The following is a 14952-nucleotide window of genomic DNA, read 5'->3' as shown; positions in this document are numbered from 1 at the left end:
TACCCGTCATCACAGGCAGGCACGTTAGGATTGGGCTGAAGATCACGTCAGTTGACAGACAACATCTTCCCGAGACAAGTGAATTAACTGACTATAAAAGTCCAGTTTCCACCCTTGCCGAACTAGGCTGGTATTATGGAGTTACATTTCGATTGGACTAACGACTGCATAGTCCAATCAAAATCGCGCACCGAAATCGAAATCCGGTTCGTAAACTGTCGTGCAGATTTCTGTCGACTGCAGGATTTGCAAAGCATGTGCACCGCTAACTCCTTGTCAACAGATATTTTCTAAATCTTTTCATGGTGCTCACGTGATTTGATGCACTTCGCGATGTGAGACTCGTTTTATCACAATATAGATCTTGATTATCGATCAGATCGTCTTGACTCGGCGCCACCGTTTTATTTGAAGCAAATACAAGTGATACGAGAGGTTGAATGTGATTGGTCAATAGGAGAGGCATAGAAAGGACATAACTCGTAAAAGCCACTCGTGGCGCTACGATCGAGCCCAGGAATTCCAGCCGAGTTCGGCAAGAGTGGAAACTGGACTTTTAAAGTCAGTTAACTCTCTTGTCTCGGGAAGATGACAGACCAGGACTGGGCTCCAGTACTTTTACATCCCCGATGACTCGAGATACTGTCAAGACTTCACAGATCCTCGCGTCCGAGTGTGGCGCAGACAAGGAGAAAGATTTCAGGATTCCCACAGAACATGATTGCTATGGACAGGGCTGAATCATGAGTTGGTGTGGGATCAGTAGAGGTGGAAGAACCGATTTCGGTGTCCTACAGCGGGTTGCGATGACAGGTGTGCGCTACATGGATAGCATTCTGGATGTGTAAGTGAGACCGTATGCTGGTGCAATCGGACAGGACTTCATCCTTACGGACGATAAGATACGACCGCATCCGGTCAGGTACCGAACATTTGATATACTGAGGACTTGGGATTCTGCATCGAGGTTAGATATGTTTTTAATAACAGCTAAAAAAACAGATGTTTTGTTTATTTAAGACAATGAGCCTCTATTTTCTTTGCAACAATGCAATTTTGGAGTGAAAAAGATTTGGACAATTTTATTTCTTTCGGAAACAAATATTTTTTCATGATTATTTGATAATGATCATGATCAGATTTAGTCAGATACCACCAGTTTGACAGATGATCTGACAGAGTATTGATCACATATTGTTTGTTGTCATTGTGTGGTATTACAATGGACTTTTGTTCATTAAACATGTTTTGATGCAATATTGTCTATGGCTATTTCAACAGTAACTGAAGCACACAATTTGACGTGTTACCTGTCAAAGTTGAGATCCTTAGCAAATTTTGAGTAGTTCATTATGCCATTTTTGCAAAGCAGAGCGTCTCTTAGACACGTTTGTAGAACTTCAATGCTCAATTTCAATGCTGACAGACACTTTGTTAAGATTGCTGTCTTTTGATATTCAGCACTGCTGACTAGATCTACTTATTCAGGTGGGCCACAGTGTCGTGACACTATACTATCACATATTCCAGAGCAGGTCTATTTGAAGCCACAGTGTCCGTTCACTTGTCGAGACGATGGCGGCATCCCGAGTGCTGGTCCTCTACACTGGGGGAACATTTGGCATGGAATACACAAACGAAGGTTGGGCATCGTTTTATCTCCATATAAAGGACATTTTCCGGCTTCATGACCACCAAACTGAGCTTGAAGTAATTGCTTAGTGTAATTCAACAAATCATTGTTTTCATTTTGTCAGATCACAGAAACCTAGGTGATGTGGCATCTGAGCGCGTATTGCTACCTTTGCATCTCTTAGTTTTTGCGATAATCACACAATACTGAGGGGTCGGTCGGGTAGCCTAGTGGTTAAAGCGTTCGCTCGTCACGCCGAAGACCCGGGTTCGATTCCCGACATGGGTACAATATGTGAAGCCCATTTCTGGTGTCCCCCGCCGTGATGTTGCTGGAATATTGCTAAAAGCGGCGTAAAACCTCACTCACTCACTCACAATACAGAGGATATGTGTTACACCCGTGAAGATTCCGGAGAAGTAATGGCCCCCAGCGTACCGAACTTGTTCCACGAGTCGTGTAAAATAAAGATGTCAATAATGAGGATCGGATGTCAGGTCTGATTGCGGGTCATTGTGCTAATGCTGTGAGGCACTGGTTTGGGCCCAGCCGCGTTTGTTTACAGGGACCATAATGTTGTAACAGATACTGATTGTTGCGTAAAATAGCATTCACTCCCTAAATGACTCGTTAGGAATTACGTTCCCACTATTCCTACACTGTACACTATGTGTGTCATGGAGAAATTATCATCTGCAGTGATCTCCTTCGTTAAACTATCCTTCCCTTTGAATGGTAACGGACGTGACACATTGATATGCCACATACAGAGACACGAATCCTGCTGTGTTTGTCCCTGTGCTGGTTCTTGTGGTTTGTCAGTGAAAGGACTCGTGACAATACATACGCGGGCCACACATGTACCCTCATCACAAGAAAAGAGAAAACAACAGCCACGCATTGTGCGGTAGTAGCTGTCTGTCCGAGTGAGTGAGTGAGTTTGGTTGAACTCTGCGTTGAACATTATTTTAGTCATATCACAGCGTCTTTGCATGCGTGCACCCCGTGCTGTTTACTGTTAATGAATCTGAAAACATATGTACGTTGATGCATCCCCTGTCTCGCCAATGTAAAAACTTGAAGCATTTGAATCCGTAGGATTTGTGTTGGACGTAACTCATTTTGACACGAACCAGCGTGTTCGCATCGCACGCAAACATGCCGACAGACTTAAGGTGGGCCGCATCCCACAAGAAGATGATGGTCAGTTTTCTATACATAAGACTGGCCGAATGCAAATCCAATTAGACAGGTGAACAATTTGAACAATAATCTGGAATTCGTCGAACCCACCCTCAAGATAATTGAGATTGTCAATTCCTTGTTATTCCTCATTGAATGTTGTTTCCCGACAGATTCCTTTGACCCTGCAGCCCTTGGGAGAATACTGACAACAGTTAGGCGGAATCCTTATCTCCATGACAACAGGGACTCGTACCACGAAACGGATAAAGAAGTCAGGCGACTCGTCACGCCGTACGTATAGTGAAGAAATATACGACAAGTGAAAGTTGTTGATCGTGCTGTGCAATAATACACTGCAGGGATGAAAAATGGTTTATTCTCCCTGCAGTGTGTTATTGTACGATAAACAATGACGACGAGTCGTTTATTTCTCAGGTGAGATATCATTTTGTACAAACACTTAAAGGATGTTTATATAGTGTACAAGGTTTATAATATTTACCCGTATTAACATAATCATGACTCCCTGAATACAATCTGACCTCGGCATTGTCGGACAACACCAGTTTATGAACGGGGGTGGTTACGTTTGATATTTTCTGGACCTTTTCTCCACATACTGATTGTTATATCTCTCCTACTTTTGGATGCGATATTTCTGCAGCTTATTTCATCAGTTACATCTATTGGGACCAACTCACAAGACACTTCCCAATTTACGACGTCATCAAGTTGCGAAGCGTATGGTCGAATCTCCAGAAATGGTTATGATAGAACAACGTTTTATTTAGAATTAAATAACGCTTTGTCCTTCATTGTTCTTTGCCATTTACCGCATTGCTATCTTATATAATACAGTGAGGAAAAGTTATTATCGAAATATTTATTAATAACCCATATTGTATTTGTCATTGAAGGTATTGAATCCGTAATTACATTTAAGGTAATATATGTATTTATATTCTAAATTCATGCAGAAAATGTGGGATTTTGTGATTTTGTGATAACGTCTTCTTCATACCATCATCAGCAATGAGGAACAGTGTTACTGGCTTGCGTTCTTTAAAATAACATCATCACCGTCGCCTACGACGTGGACGTTAGTGTTGTTGCGATAGTTGTTATGGTTTTTTGTTGCAGAGGTCTGAGGATAAATGGGCTGACTCAGCATATTGTCTACGACGTTGAGAACTTTGGCACCCTGTTATTTTCCTCCAACATGGAACACAAGCACTGGCAAGAAATCGCTACGTATATCAAAGTAAACAATTTCAGTACTTTCACGGTTACACTGTAAACAAGGATTCGATCCCCATGCAAGGTACGTTGGGTGAAGCTTATGCCTGTTTAAGCCGTCATAGCATTGATGCAACATGGGAATACGCGGAAACACTAATATATATGTTTACATGAAGAGATAGCCGAGAAATGGTCTTCGTGCATTTATAGATTCAGTTGGGAAGGCATGAGTAAACTGAAAGATTTTATTCGTTTGTTTGTTTGTCGTTGAGCGACGCACTCAGCAATATTCCAGCTATATGACGGGGGTCTGAAAATAATCCAGTGATCGACATCATGAGCATCGATGCACTTAATTGGGATACGATGATATGCATCAACCAAGTCAGCGAGCCTGAACACCCGACACCGTCAGTCGCCTCCTACGGCAAGCATGGGTTGCTGAAGACCTATCCTACCCCGGATCTTCACGGGTAGTAAACTGAAAGAAGCTGTTGGTGCAATGAACATGTGAACTCATCTTACCTCATTGGCAAATCAGTCGCATACATACCTCACTTTATTACATACACGATATATCACCAACTATGTACCACACATACATATAAACTGTCAATGCTAGAGAATAACCGGCCTAGATTTTCGGCCGAAACAAATTCCACTTGGCGTAAAGGGCAAATGGCTGTGGATATTATATGAATGGACCACTGAAAATCAGTGGCATCAGGTGTTCGTGAAAAGGGTAAACATGTCCTGTCCTACCGGTAGCACCGGCCTGTCCTCATTTCGCATACACCTCACTTCGCCTACACCTTTATCAAAACAAATTTACAGCTGACTGCACATAAGTCAAGTGCTGTGTTACCTCTAAAATAATGAACTAACCCCAAAGAAGGTTAAACAGACAAGACAATCTTGAAGCTTCATACATTGTTTAATAGCTGATATTTACGTTATGCAGTATTAATAATAATGACTCATGATTACTATAGCTTAAATAAGTATAAATAAGTATTATTGCCTGTCGCAGCACATTAGTGCTATTGCCATGCGACGTGAGCCTGTGAACAAACCAGACAATCAAGTGATTGATAAACAAGAAAATGGTATGACACGAGAGTACTGATTTTGTTGAAACTACTAGAAACCGTATGTTGATTTTGAAATACGTCTGCTGTGTACAAGTTCAGAGATTTTCCTGCTTATTAGTAAAGAAAAGCTTTAATACATATACTGAACCACAAAAGAAACGTCACCATGGATAGATATATGAGAAACCTTATTTGTCCAAACATTGTTAACATTCTTTGAGACATATTAAAAAGATGAGACTTGGCAAAACTGATCATCAAGGTTGAAATTAAAGTGTCAAATGTTCTTAACGTGAAACACAACACTAATCTCTGAGAAAAAGGCAAGTCAGTATCTCGTGTGTCCGCCATGTGCATTGATGACTGCCGTGCAACGTACATACATGGAGTTGATGAAGTGGTTGATGAATGCCATGTGCACTTGAGTCCACACTCTGAGAAATGCCTGACGCAGTTCCACTACGTGGTCGGTCACCTGTAGTGTTGGTTGTCTGGTACCGTTGCTGGAGCCGGTATGTGGTCCTTAGGTGGACTTGAAATGCATTGGCTATGTGCAGGGCGGTTTGTCCAGATTGCAATTGTCCAAGGCCTTGGTGTCGTTGATTTCTTGTCAATATTGGCATATGGTAGCAATTAAAAAACGAATAAATGTTATCCGATCTGGGTGGATTTATACAGGGCAAGAAATGGGGGAACGCATGTGCATTTCAATTTGCACGGATCACACATGCATCAGGTTACCATGGCCGTTGCCGTGATGTGTTTGGGCGATCGGTTTGTTTGTCATCTGCTTTGTTTTTTTATCATCAAATTTCATATTTCCGGACAAGGTAATGTTAAATTTTAGAAACTTTGACGAAAAAACCCAGCAGATATTTAAATGACAACTTTTCAAGCAATGTTACTTGGGGTGACGTTTCTTTTGCGGTTCAGTATATATTTGTTTTGCAACACAGTGGGGCTCAGTTTTAAAGTCTCGGGCCCAAACATTTCTTTTGTAGTTGACTCAGCACAGGTACGAGTATATGTTATTAAGCATATGATTAAACTACTATTACACATGCTATTTCTGATGATGGGAAACAATATTGCCTGTGTTTGAAGAATAATATCTGTAACTATTTTCATTTATCAGGGTTACAACATTCAAGCATTAAAGCATTCAAAAGGTTTTATGGTAGATATGGTTTTATATGTAGAGAACATGTCTTTGCATGTGTTTGTCACAGAAGCGACTGGTTGGGCAGGATACCACCACCTTTGAGAGAACACCTGGTATTGTCACTATTGACAATGATTAAGAAAAACATCATTATTATACAGTCGAAGTCGTTCAGTGGACTCTGCTTCAAGTAGATATTCCTTATGATCATTTAAACTGGTTCTGTGGCTTTTCTTCACATAACAGATTCGAGTCTGTTTGTATTGTCAGTTTTCAAACAAAACAGCTTCTCGTCGAGTGAGTGAGTGAGTGAGTGAGTGGGTGGGTGGGTGGGTGGAGTGAGTGAGTGAGTGAGTGAGTGAGTGAGTGAGTGAGTGAGTGAGTGAGTGAGGTTTTACGCCGCCTTTACCAACATTCCAGTAATATCACGGCGGGGGGTTCCAGAAATGGGCTTCACACATTGTACTCATGATGGGAATCGAACCCGGGTCTTCGGTGTGAGCGGCTACCCAACCGCGCCGTCGTCGCTGCTTGACTTCCATATTACTTTGTGCTCAGTGGGATGCATCTGATTATGTTTCAGGATCATTACGCCGAATACACGGGCTTTGTCATCATCACGGGGACGGACACCATGGCGTATGCAGGCTCTGCAGTGTCCTTCATGCTGCAGCACCTCAATAAGCCGGTCGTCTTCACGGGGGCCCAGGTGGGTATGTCCACACACTAGTAGGCGCAAACAACCCACAGACCGAGTGGAACACGGGGGATCAGTGTCAGTATGTTTATCTTAGAAGCACCAGGATCCGCTTGTGGTGGGTTCGAATCCCAGATTGGTCCCGATTAGAACCTTGTCAGCAGCACACCGGTTCCACTGAGGTCGTCAACATTGTAAAACCAGATGAATTCCGGGTTCTCCTCCCCTATTAAACTGACCCGTCCTGACACGCCGTGATATGAAATATGATTCAAGGCACCGTTTTACCCACCACCAAAAATGGAAATATATGCCACACATGACATACTACGTGTCATGGCCATGTCGTGCTCTTTCAAGTTGAAAGTAAATCTTGCATGACGTGACTAGAATGAATGGATCTCATTGGTTCTCATATTATTCAAATCAGAGTCACATGCTACTAATTAACACAACCACCGTAATTGGGAAACGAAGTGTATCATCGTGTCATGAAGATGAACACTGTCATCATAGATATATCATTTGATATTCTTGAAGTGCAGGATGACATCTGCTTCTATGTAACATTTAAATAGCATCTATATGGTATCTGAATAGCTTCTATGTGACATTTAAATAGCGTCTATATGGCATCTGAATATCGTCTATATGACATCTGAATAGCTTCTATGTGACATTTGAATAGCGTCTTTGTGGCATTTGAATAGCTTCTATGTGACATCTGAAGAGTGTCTAAATGACATCTGAATAGCGTCTATATGGCATCTGAATAGCGTCTATATGGCATCTGAATAGCTTCTATGTGACATCTGAATAGCGTCTATATGGTATCTGAATAGCGTCTATATGGCATCTGAATAGCTTCTATATGGTATCTGAATAGCGTCTATATGGCATCTGAATAGCGTCTATATGGTATCTGAATAGCGTCTATATGGCATTTGAATAGCGTCTTTATCGTATCTGAATAGCTTCTATGTGACATCTGAATAGCGTCTATATGGTATCTGAATATCGTCTATATGACATCTGAATAGCTTCTATGTGACATTTGAATAGCGTCTTTGTGGCATTTGAATAGCTTCTATGTGACATCTGAATAGTGTCTAAATGACATCTGAATAGCGTCTATATGGCATCTGAATAGCGTCTATATGGCATCTGAATAGCTTCTATGTGACATCTGAATAGCGTCTATATGGTATCTGAATAGCGTCTATATGGCATCTGAATAGCTTCTATATGGTATCTGAATAGCGTCTATATGGCATCTGAATAGCGTCTATATGGCATCTGAATAGCGTCTATATGGCATCTGAATAGCTTCTATGTGACATCTGAATAGCGTCTATATGGTATCTGAATAGCGTCTATATGGCATCTGAATAGCTTCTATATGGTATCTGAATAGCGTCTATATGGCATCTGAATAGCGTCTATATGGCATCTGAATAGCGTCTATATGGCATTTGAATAGCGTCTTTATCGTATCTGAATAGCTTCTATGTGACATCTGAATAGCGTCTATATGGTATCTGAATATCGTCTATATAGCATCTGAATAGCTTCTAAGTGACATCTGAATAGCGTATATATGGCATCTGAATAGCGTGTATATGGCATCTGAATAGCGTCTATATGGCATCTGAATAGCTTCTATGTGACATCTGAATAGCGTCTATGTGACATCTGAATAGCGTCTGTATGGCATCTGAATAGCGTCTATATAACATCTGAATAGTTTCTATCTGACAGCTGAGTAGTGTTTATGGTATCTGAATATCATCTATATAACATCGAAATAACATCTCTATGGCATGTCACTAGCTTCTATACACAATCTTCTGTATGTGTCACTGACGACGTGGGACGTTTTCCATCCCATCAACCACTGCCACAGACGCTTTATTATTCACTGGCCGCTGCGACATAACTGGAACACTGCTGAGTCAAGCATTAAACAAAACATCGCAAACAGATGCCACTATTCTTCTTGCTATGACCGGGGGCACCGGGGGCACCGGGGGCCCAGTCACCTAGGGCGCCGAGATTCGCTGTTCAGAGTGGCGTCCCTTTTCACGCCAGAAACCTATGATCGTGGGTTCGAATCCCGGTTCGCCCCGATTATGTTTCAAGGCTTGTCAGCTCGTGGGTTTCACCGAAGTGGTAAACGTCTAAGAACTGCATCCCTTCGGGCTTTCCTCCCACATTAGGACACGCCGTGATATAACTCGAATAATGTTAAAAGCGGCGCTAAACCCAGCTCACTCACTCAATTCTGTATTCCATTCCACTGTCCCCCTAAGGTATCTGAAGAGCTTCTATATGTTTATAACCATTAACCACCCAATAACATGACTCCTGTTGTATTAACTCTTCAGATTCCAATCTTCGAGTCGTCAACAGACGGTTTGAACAATCTCCTATGTTCGCTCATCATGGCGACTCAACACATTCCGGAGGTAAGACATGACCACCACACAGACAACAGACTGCGTCTTTCTACAACTGTGGGCGGCATAAATGCTTGTTTTATTTAGGAGTGTTTAACATCCTTAAGATAGCTGTTGCACTCGGTAAAGAGTTAGCATTCAAATGTATTTGTACAATTGATAAATGAGAATGTAAAATGAGATGCACTGATCACGTGTTATATGATTTCAACCGTATGAATCTGAAGCGCTGGAGTTATATTTTCTGCAACTCTTTGAACCGACATGATCATGGCTTGGTATCAATAATAACAGGTTGTAGTTACCATTTTACTTGCATATAATTGCGTGTATACGTACATGTTAGGTTCGAAGACCTAGGAATGCTCAACGTTTGCAGACCCACGATAGCCGTAACTATGATGATTATTTGTAGAAAGATCTTGTGTTAAATTGTTATCGAAACAGTAACCGATTACTTTATAGAAGGGTCTGCGATTCTAATCCTAAAGGCACCAGAAGTCGGTTGGTATAATGCAAAAACCTATTGCTAGTACTGAGATTACAAGCATGTAAACATGCAATACCTAATTTCGAGGACTGAGATTGAACAGTAGTGACAGTTTCATTGAACGCTGACATGACAAGTGGTGTTTGGTTTGGACGGTCAGGTCATGCTATGCTTCAATAAGACGGCCTTCCGGGCAAACAGGACGATCAAGATTGACTCTGTTGACGTCGAAGCCTATGCTTCCCCTAACATGCCATCCCTAGCGACTGTCGACATGGCTGAAGACACGCTGGACGTGAACCTCTCGGGTAGGTTTGTTCACTCTCGAAAGACGAGCGATTGTGTATTAACAAATTAAAGGCGGTCGGGTAGCCTAGTGGTTAAAGCGTTCGCTCGTCACGCCGAAGACTCGGGTTCGATTCCCGGCATGGGTACAATGTGTGAAGCCGCCGTCCCCGCCGTGATATTGCTGGAATGTTGCTAAAAGCGGCGTAAAACCATTCTCACTCACTCACTAAAATTTACAGTCACGTCATCAGTATTTCAGCAATGTTGTGACGAGCTACTTTTTTCCATCCCCATCTTTCTATATTGAATGGTAAAATAACCGGTTATCATTTATTTATATAAAATCTAAAACGCCAGAAAATAATCTGTTTCGAGTATCTGCCGAAACAGATTCCATGGGGCGTAAAGGGAAAAATAGTGACGACAATTATATGAATGGATCACGGAAAATCAGCCAAACCTGACCACCCGATCCACAAAAGTAGATGCCAGTGAATAAGGACGAGTGGAAACCTGCCGTTAAGATCAATAAATATGGGATAGCATAGCGCATCATTTTGACAAGCAACGTGTCATAATTTTTTTAATTACTCTGAATGTCTTTCAGGACATTTCTGGAATGACTTTGCCAGACTTTGACTGAGAAATACAGCTTAGTGCAATTAACGGTCTATCTGATATATTATTTGGACATATTGCATGCGTGTTGATGACAGTGGCTTGTGTACTGAGTACTTGCTGTATGGTTAGCATAGATTGCTTGTCGATGTATATATTGATATGTGTATCAGTCCTTCATTTAAGGATTACCATAGTTTGGGACAATGTATCAGTTCCACACGGGGCACTAGCTATGTGTCCCGACCTGGATAGAGGTGAAGGTGAAATGAGGTTAAACGTCGCGTCCAAGATTATTGCACTTATATAGCGACGTGCATGTACGTGTGTGTGTGTGTTTGTGTGGCTGCTTGTACTAGCTCACTGAGATACCATGCCGCAGTTTAGCATTTACCAGAGTCTGCATATGTGTGACCCACCAGGAGAATAGGGACTTTAGGTGCTGGGAAACAGTTCTGCTGTGACGTCATGAAGAACACTTTTCACGTCCACCAACTTCCGTCAAAAACGGCCATGTGTGCGGACTGTAAAAAATATCTCACTTTTCTCTCGTTAGTTCGTCATGTAACAGTATTTCCAAACATTTCACCAAACATGTCTACGTTTAATTAATCAGACATTATTACTACATAAACAGTTATAAGTTTGCAGAAAATGAGTCCAAGTGTTTTATGTATCTCTGTAATACATATAAATCGAATCCTGTGAATTGTATTTTTTTGTTCCTACGATACTGTAGTTTTAAAATATATGAGAAGTCAAAATGTGATTTTCACCCACAAGGCCCCTTTTCCCCTTGTGGATCCCAGTGCTTTTGATGCAAAAGATTCGGGCTTGCTACATCACATCGGATAGGTATGTACAAATCTGCAATAAGTCATTATGACTCCCTCTGTCACTCACATGCTTCCCACCTTGATGAGCCTACAACCACCCATCGTCCTACTCCCTTCCAGTGAAGGAGAGCCTGGTGAGAAGAAACACGGTCATCGAGGAACTGCATGTTCTACCGGTCTGCAACAAGGATGATGTCGGTATGCTGATGCTGTATCCGGGGATATCAGCAGATATGGTCAGTATGTGAGAATGTGAGAAAGTGTAATACCTTCCGGTTCTCATGTGGTATGAATGATCCGACCCCAGTCCTCTAACAAGACACCATTTTAGGAATATTGTTCCCCTGACTCGAAATATTTCTGCTGAAAACTGAAATGCACATAAGGTAAAACAGGTTATCGGTGGAATAGGATATGGACAAAAAGACTACATATATTCGTCCTAAATAGAAACGCATACATGTACGTAGTTTTCAAGAGATTCATTCTGTGAAGTGACCTGAAATGGGGTCACGGCCAAGATTAATGCACTTATAAAGCGACATGCAGATACATTCTGTTACTTCTACAAGGCTTTCAAATCAAGTTCATCAAACGTTAACGGAGAGATATGTACATGTATGTGTCGGTCATAAAGCTAAGGAACGCGTGAGCCAGTTATTTGCCTGAATGCCTGCACACCTCCTGTCCATGGAACAAGAGGTCTGCGAATGACACCTTTTGGAATGCAAGACAAAGTCCATGCAGTGATGACACTATGCGAATATCAAGGCGCGTCTCGATTTTGTACCACAGTGCACGATCTCCGTCCATATGTTATTGAAATAGTTTTTCTACATCACTTCGGCATGTAATTAATGTTGCATTCACCACGTAAACCAGTCGCGGTAGCATGGTACACAATCGTCAAAATAATAATTGTATTGTCACACAATTCATAGGCGGCTTTGACCACAATCACAGAGAACTAATTCACGGCGTGAGCACTATGTGAACATTTCATTGGATACCCTAGCACGCATGAACATTGGAAGATCCAGGTGTGTTTGAAGCATCTTGATCGGTAATCAGGAGTTGCTGCCAGCAGCCATATTGGAAAATACTAAGAATATACATTCATCACTCGTCTTCTCCACTCGTCGTTATCTTCTGCTAAGAAACCTCTGCACCAACTCCACATGCTTGTGGCCACCAATGATGACACCCCACTTTCTCCAAGCGGTTCGAATCCGCTCTTCAAAAAGGCCGTCAAATCAACCGTTTTGAAAAAGATATATTTTATTACCATGACTTTGTCATGTTTGTTCAAAATGTAATATGACTTCGATTCGACTTTTTTTACCACCCTCTTCAATGTGTTTCATTGCACTGTAAACCTCTTCTTTGAAAGATTGAGGCATGTATGTTTCTTTTTATGTTCAATTCAGTTTTGGGTCCTCATTATTTATGCAGAAAAGATTGAACACCAATGCTGAGAGTGAGTGTTGGTAAGTGGGTGTTTTTGTTGACATTTGAAAGTGTTGTCTTCATAACCAGGTGAGCTACAGTCCCTTGAAAATATTTTTTTGTAGGTGGTTTGTTTTGTTCGAGATTTGAAGGGAGTGATCCTACTTACCTATGGAGCAGGCAACATGAGCGAGGATGTGGTTGATGCCCTCGAGAAACTTGTGAAAGGTGGAGATCGCATGTTCGTAAACATCACAAGCTGTCTGAAAGGAGGTGTGGCGACAAATACATCGCTACAGGTAATTACTTTCCTTAACGTAAAGGGTAATACAAAGAAACTCCATTATGTACATGTTAGGTAATAGGACGAGGGAGTGATTGAGGGCAAAGGGAGTTTGAGATTCATTCAGAGATATCAGAAAACTCTGAAATGGAAGGATGCAATATTTCTTTGACAAAAGTGACAGAACCCTTTCCATTAGCATAAGAAACATTTACGACTGTACGATTCCGACTGTGCCTTACTCACACAATGATATCAAGTTAGGAATGTGGTTATTAGATAGTTTAGATGTCACTCATCAACACGACACCCACTCGTATGTGCCTAAATACGTTGCAGGGCCTGGTCCGGTGTGGACTTGTTCTCGGCGGGGACATGACGCCCCAAGCTGCCTTTACTAAACTAAGCTACGTCCTTGCGACAAACCTGAGTGTCGAGGAAAGGAAAAAGGTATCTGATAGAAAAAAATGCTTTTATTATCTTTGTTAGCCTGATTTGAAAGAGGGACTTATTACTTGCTACAGTAGCAACGACACGTGCATTATAATAAGCAAAGGCAGGAAAACACGTACATATGGATATAAATAGTAAGTTTGACAAAGATTAAGATATATAACTGGAATAAACTAGTGGTTTCTTAGTGATAATCTATTATTTATCACTGTTTAGTTTATACTTGATATTTGTAAAATATATTTAAATGCTTGTAATGATTTCAGTATGACAATTTGGAGAAACGACATCAATATCTCAGAGGCAGAGATAACGATAAGGTGGACAGAGAGATAATGGTAGGGTGGGCACAGAGATAACGGTAGGGTGGACAGAGAGATAACGGTAGGGTGGGCACAGAGATAACGGTAGGGTGGACAGCGAGATAACGGTAGGGTGGGCACAGAGATAACGGTAGGGTGGACACAGAGATAACGGTAGGGTGGGCACAGAGATAACAGTAGGGTGGACAGCGAGATAACGGTAGGGTGGACAGAGAGATAACGGTAGGGTGGACACAGAGATAACGGTAGGGTGGGCAGAGAGATAACGGTAGGGTGGGCACAGATATAACGAGACCTGCAGGTAGTCGAGATTGATCTCTGGCGTTGACGTTTTATATTTGATTTCTGCCTTTTCAGCTGATGCTGCAGAATCTAAGAGGCGAAATTACGGTTACGAAAATTCATTCTGTGTAGAAAACACGATAAACAAGAACTTGTACTTGTACTGTATGTGAAATGAGTGTAAGTAACAGTGTTAAACTATGCATGACGCCCCTTTAAACAACGTTAACAGTTCCTGACGCCGCTTCAAACAGTGTTAACAGTGCCTGACGCCGCTTCAAACAGTATTAACAGTGCCTGATGCCGCTTCAAACAGTATTAACAGTGCCTGACGCCGCTTTAAACAGTGTTAACAGTGCCTGACGCCGCTTCAAACAGTGTTAACAGTGCCTGACGCCGCTTCAAACAGTGTTAACAGTGTCTGACGCCGCTTTAAACAGTGTTAACAGTGCCTGATGCCGCTTCAAACA

The 14952-nt window shown here is 41.7% G+C and overlaps 1 protein-coding gene across 1 annotated transcript; it reads left to right on the top strand.

Annotated features, from left to right (window-relative positions):
* The first annotated feature begins 1575 nt into the window (after window positions 1-1575).
* On the top strand, window positions 1576-14614 carry LOC139466604 (60 kDa lysophospholipase-like). The gene is made up of 10 exons (XM_071248194.1): window positions 1576-1642; window positions 2989-3109; window positions 3959-4079; window positions 6894-7019; window positions 9392-9472; window positions 10114-10261; window positions 11816-11931; window positions 13267-13440; window positions 13764-13874; window positions 14558-14614. Exons 1-10 carry the CDS (start codon window positions 1576-1578, stop codon window positions 14612-14614), a joined length of 1122 nt encoding a protein of 373 aa, XP_071104295.1.
* Window positions 14615-14952: the final 338 nt, after the last annotated feature.

Source organism: Haliotis cracherodii, unplaced genomic scaffold, assembly GCF_022045235.1.
Source record: "Haliotis cracherodii isolate W230 unplaced genomic scaffold, xgHalCrac1.p SCAF_19, whole genome shotgun sequence".
NCBI lineage: Eukaryota > Metazoa > Mollusca > Gastropoda > Lepetellida > Haliotidae > Haliotis > Haliotis cracherodii.
Note: the sequence above shows the minus strand (reverse complement) of the source record. Positions and strands in the feature narration are given on the sequence as shown.

Excerpts from the sequence above, each read along its gene's own strand:
- LOC139466604 (XM_071248194.1), top strand. The coding sequence starts at position 1,576 with ATGGCGGCATCCCGAGTGCTGGTCCTCTACACTGGGGGAACATTTGGC. Across the intron at positions 7,020-9,391 it reads TCGTCTTCACGGGGGCCCAG|ATTCCAATCTTCGAGTCGTC; the intron begins GTGGGTATGTCC and ends TTAACTCTTCAG. Across the intron at positions 11,932-13,266 it reads CGGGGATATCAGCAGATATG|GTGGTTTGTTTTGTTCGAGA; the intron begins GTCAGTATGTGA and ends ATTTTTTTGTAG.